This window comes from Theobroma cacao, chromosome 2, assembly GCF_053813885.1.
Source record: "Theobroma cacao isolate CCN51 chromosome 2, ASM5381388v1, whole genome shotgun sequence".
In the NCBI taxonomy this organism is placed as follows: Eukaryota; Viridiplantae; Streptophyta; class Magnoliopsida; order Malvales; family Malvaceae; genus Theobroma; species Theobroma cacao.
Window position 1 is genome coordinate 4,729,356 of NC_142640.1, and position 5,609 is coordinate 4,734,964.

Below are 5,609 nucleotides of genomic sequence, written 5' to 3' on the forward strand. Positions count from 1 at the left end.
TAGTTCGTTCTTTAGCCAACGCCTTTTGAGTACAAAGGTCGCTTTATTTGCTTCATCCGATAGTACAATATTCATTTCACACTTCAGTTGCCCATAATTTTGATCGAACTTTTCCAAAGCAAATGTATATTTTCAGAATATAAATGGTTGCGAGCAACTATTTCATAGTACGACTTTTCAGCAATTAACGTAGATTCACAAGGTCCACAAGTTAGTATTTAATTAAGTGGATATATCAAAAGTAGTACTCTCTTTGTTTTATTTTTTCATTATACCTATAATGTGTCACATCACGTTGGCGAGGTAATCATGAAAGTCCCAGTGACCAAGAATACAAAAGAGACAAACAAAACATTCATCTTTTGATGGAATCTGAGAAGGCCAATGGCATCTTTGATCAACTTTTTCTTTTATGTGAACCCACAACACAAATCTCCGGCTAGGTAAGAAACGGGATTTCTTTGGTCTTAAGTTTGTTCGCAGTAAAAACGTGCAGGGCGGCGATGTTGTCATTCTTCAAGAACGAGGATGATCGAAGCTACTGGGGCCAAGTACAAAATCCAAGTGACGAAGAAGAACAGTTTCAGTTCATGTACTATATGTAAATAGAACAACTGAAAAAGAGCTAGTTAGTGTAGATATTCTAATCAACAGCTTGTTCAATTTTTTTTTTTTGAAAGGTAACAGCTTGTTCTTCTAATAATGTAGAAGCTCGTTTTGTTCAGTGCTTGACTTCTTACAGATATTTTGTATAAATTCAACACACACAAAAAAATTATATATCAATAAATCTTGAATTTAATTATGTAAATATATATATATATATATATATATATATATATATATAATATGCTATTGACTATTGCTATAACAATGAAATTAGTTAAACAGGATAGTGGATAAGGGACGTCAGCGTGGTTTTCTTGAAGAAAATAGAAAGTATATTAACAAATCATGTTGATGCATGTCGTATTCCAGGATCTGGGATTCTTCGAATTGATGCTTATAGAACATTCTTCCCAGCCGGCTTCGAATTGGAACCTCGGCTAACATAATTTCACATCTTTTCCGCTTCATTAAATTTGCCATAAGATAATAAATAGTACTGGCTGTCACAACTTTTTGGGAACACCGGACACTAAGTATGGACAATCTATGTTGAAATTGCAAAACACTTCCATCTAGCTAGTGCTTTCGAGCACATGGTGTTTTATCCATTAAAGTATGAAGCTTCTTCGGAATTCAATATTGTTTGCATTTGGTGATTGTGACAACACCTGAAGTTGATGCACATTTTCTCTTAGAACTTAACTGCAATTGAGATGGGAACGGTGCCTATAAATATACAGTAACTAATAGAGTTCACTATAGCCTTGTCAAAACTGTCCGAGTCAGGGTGAAACAATGGAGCTTTGCTCCAAGATATTGAAGCGAACTGATGTTGAGGTTAGGCTATCATTTCCAACTGCTACGATGAGAAAACATTTCAGACTAGATCAGGAAGGGGGTAAGTCTGTGGACTTTAAAGTCACGGACAAGTATGCGAAGGTCTGGCCATTTCGCCTTTACACTAGGAATAACGGCCACCCAAAGCCTGTTCTCACCAAAGGATGGATTAACTTTGTGAAAAAGAATAAACTCAGAGTGGGAGATAAGGTGATTTTCTTTGTGCACGAAAATGGAGACCAGCTAGGGATTCGGGTACAGAGAAACATAAAGCTACTCGGTCAGGAGCATTGGGCTGAATATATGTGATCGAAATTGAAGCAAAAATGGTACTAGACTGTATATAAAGGTATTGGCTTTTAGTGCAAGGTGTGATGGTCCTTATTGACCTTTGTGTCTAGTTTTACTAGTTTGCTAGCATCAGTCTGTTTTACTAGTTTGCTTTGTGTCTAGCTAGCTTCTTATTGACCTAACTGTTGATTTATTTGTAATTTCTAGGTGTGCTTGTCATGTTATTTTTAATCTCCATGATGTAAAATATGATGTATTTGGTGTTGTTACAAATTAAAACTATGTGGGTTTCAGGTTTTTAGCAGATTAATGGTGCTTGGTTTTCCGATGAACCCTTCTTCTCCTATATTACAAAAAATTAACCCATTTCTAAAGTAATGTTCTTTTAGAAATATTTTTTTGACGAATATTCGATGAAAAATTTTATTGAAAAAAATTTTAAACATTATAAATCTTTTGTTGAAAATAAAAATTTTGTCAAAATTGTTTGAAACTTACCCATGAAAAATTTTATCGGAAATGCCATTTAACTCTGTCAATAAATAAATAAAATATTCATTGAATATTAAAATATATTTAGTCAGAAATTTAAAGGTGAATTTTTTTAGGCACCAACCAATATTTGTAACTGCAGTTACTAATACCTTGGAGAAATCAATTAAAGTTTGTTTACTCGTTTTTTTAAAATGAAATAAAAATATAAGTAAAATCTACATTCGTATGGATAATAACAAGCATTAACATTACACGTGTAAAAATACAATAACAAAAATCAAGGTGAGCCCCTTTGGGGAAATTTTAACAATAATGATCTAAATTTATTTGAATAAGGAAATTAATTGCCTGAAAAAACGAAAATAAGATGAAAGAGAGAGAGACAGAGTCTGCGGGCTAGGCCTTATCTGCCGAGGCAGTGTTTGCGAGCGGCCCCAGAAGGATGAGGATGTTTCTTTGTTTTGGTACGTAACCGAAAGGCCTTTGGGGAAAGGGCCCATTGGAGTAAGAAATTTTGCAAGTTCCATTAAATACTGGATTCCAGTTATCAATACATGTGATTTTTTTATAATTATAATTTTTTATAAAAAATATTGTTTTTTATTTATAACTTTTCATGTTAAGAAATATAGCTTTTCATTTTGAAAATACACTGAAAAATGATGCTAAGTTATCTTTGTAAAAGATAAGTGAAGAAAGAGATGACTGAAAAACATTCTTTTTTAGATCATAAAAGAACTTGAAACTATTTCTTCATAATGCAGAAAATATTCAAAAAATATTACTAAATTTTTTAATAGTGAAATATTATTAATATATATTTGATTATTATATATAAATATAATTTTATTAAAAAAATATAAATATAATTGACTATTATATATAAATATTTACTATTTATATATAATAGACTATTCTCTTTCTTGCAACCACCTTTAATTTTAAATCTTCCTTGGCTCTAGAATGACAAGGCACCCCCAGTATTAGTGGACAGAGTTGTGTGAGCATTAAAACTTCATTTATCAGAGTTACTTATTATATTTTGTTGGTAGTTTAGAATGGTGTTCCATCTTTTTTCTCACATTCGAATGGAAGAAATCCTTTGAAATGCTTTTTGGTGGACTAATTAGTGCTTGATATGTACTTGGTGACAATAAGATTTGGTTTCAAGCAATCAAAATAAATTAATGCAAATGTTTAATTATAAAAAATCCTGAAAAATTATATTTAATAATCATGTGAAAATTAAATTATGTTTGCTCACTAAATAAGTGATGAGTTATTTTTATTATTCATTAACGAAATATTACATTTATTCACCAAATGTTTCTTATGAAATGACATATTATTTCACAAACTATATAAAGAGTTATCCTACTTCAAACATTTTCAGAGTTTGGTTTATCTTAAAGTTGTAATTACCTTTAAGAAAGTATACAATCACAGGCCTCAACATGCAACACCAAAATAACACAACCAGGGTAACCATCTCAAAGCATCTTACCAGAAACGACGTGGAGCAAAGCTTATTATTCCCTGTTCCTCGTATCTTCAATGTACAAGAAAGGGGATTTGGTTTACATGCACGTTCGTTAGTCGTTACAGCTTCGGGGCCACTTGGAAATTTCCTTGTTACATCAAGAAAAATAATTGATTAAGGCAAATTATTAGGCATATTCTTTATGATCACTTTTTGATTTATGCGACCATAGGACATTACGTGAAAATACCTGTCGTAATGTACGAGTTCGAAAACCCGACCACAAGACATGGGGAAAAAACAAGTTATGAGTCACCACCAATCGTCTTTTCTAGGTGCGATTGGTCACCTATTAACTCGGTTTTAATCGACGAAATTTTAAATTAATTTTAGATTCATCGAAAGAACGAGAACTGGTCTACGATTTTTTAGAGATGGATTCGAAAGTACGGTTACTCATGGAGAAGGGTTAGCACCTCCGTGACGCTCGTTCCACGAACAGTACCATTTAATCTTAAATTATCCTATTGTAGCCTACCCTTGATTTTATTCTTATATTTTCTTAATCCTTACTTATTAATTAATTCTTTATTATATTAGCTGATTGAGTCATTTATTTAGTTTCACGGATGCACATGATACAATTGTAAAATGATGTTATGATTTGTTCAATTTTAAATGATGAGGTTAGCAATCTTTTATTGGAAATCGTTTGTAAACCGTCCCAACGCTTTGATGAAGTCTCGAAGTTTTTCTCACTTAGGAATATTCCGAGAAGAACTTGTCTCTACAAGCTCTTCAAAGGAATCCCATCATCGGAATTCGTCTCTCCATTAACAAGATAAACGCGGCATGTTATGATAAGATAAAATGATGATATTTACATGAACGCATTCATTAATTTAGTTGGTTCGTTATTCACGCAATAATATGTTTAATAATTTAAAATGATTTATTACCTTGTTCATATATTTATTATTATTTTTAATTATTTATTATTTTTTAGAGCTTTCTATTTAAATTTATATTCCTTAATTAACATTATGGATTAATATTTTTACTTAACTATATATTTTATCAAACAAACAATTAATTAATTTTTAATGGTTGAATTAACTTTATTTAGTGATGTTTGTTTAAGCTAATTAACTAACTACATTAATTTAGATTTAAATGCAACATTATGTAAATTTATTTTTTCTAATATATATTATTTTTTATCTTTACGTTTCGGTGAAAATCTATCTCGAACTCTGCATTTAAAAAATTCACCTAAAAAAAGTAACTTTTTACCTTCATCCTCTATAAGAAAAGAAATGCATCTTCATTTTTTGACGTATTTTATAATATATCTTGATTTTTATATATAAAAAAAAGTAAATTAGGCCTAATCATATAAAACCTTCACAATAAGCTCATTAACACAAACTAAGCACAAATTAAAAAAAAATAAAAGAAGTAATCAAACCTTTTTTGGGCTCAGGTCAATATAACATATTGGGCTTAGGAAAAAACTAGTGAGTTTGCTCCAAGAGCCCACTCCCATTTTTCTTTCCTTTCTCTTTTATTAATATTATTTTTTCCTCAGCCACCACACGTTTTCTTCTCTCCTTTTTTTTTTTTTTTTTAATTTTTTTCTTTGTTTTTTCTTTCTTGCCCTGGCCGGTCAACTTCCCTTTTCTTCCCTCTCTTTCCTTTTCTTTTTTAGCTTTTCTCTTTCTTTTCCTCTACTTTTGGCCGGTGTCTTCCTTCCTTCTTTCTTCTCTCTTTCCTTGGCTTTCCTTTCTCTCACTCTTTCTCTTTTTTCTTGTCCTTCCCTCTCTCCCTCGTCGGCGTCTTCTCTTACCGTTGGCGACTCTTCCTTTCTCTCCCTCTCTCTTTCTTCTTCTCTCTTCCT

General features: G+C 31.4%; 1 protein-coding gene across 1 annotated transcript; it reads left to right on the forward strand.

The window, feature by feature from the left end:
* Nucleotides 1-1,404: 1,404 nt before the first annotated feature.
* LOC148763947 (B3 domain-containing transcription factor NGA4-like) lies at nt 1,405-1,755 on the forward strand. Its single transcript, XM_088803329.1, has one exon. The coding sequence runs from the start codon at nt 1,405-1,407 to the stop codon at nt 1,753-1,755; it is 351 nt and encodes a 116-aa protein (XP_088659455.1).
* Nucleotides 1,756-5,609: the final 3,854 nt, after the last annotated feature.

Coding starts and splice junctions, on each gene's coding strand:
- LOC148763947 (XM_088803329.1), top strand. CDS start 1,405: ATGGAGCTTTGCTCCAAGATATTGAAGCGAACTGATGTTGAGGTTAGG.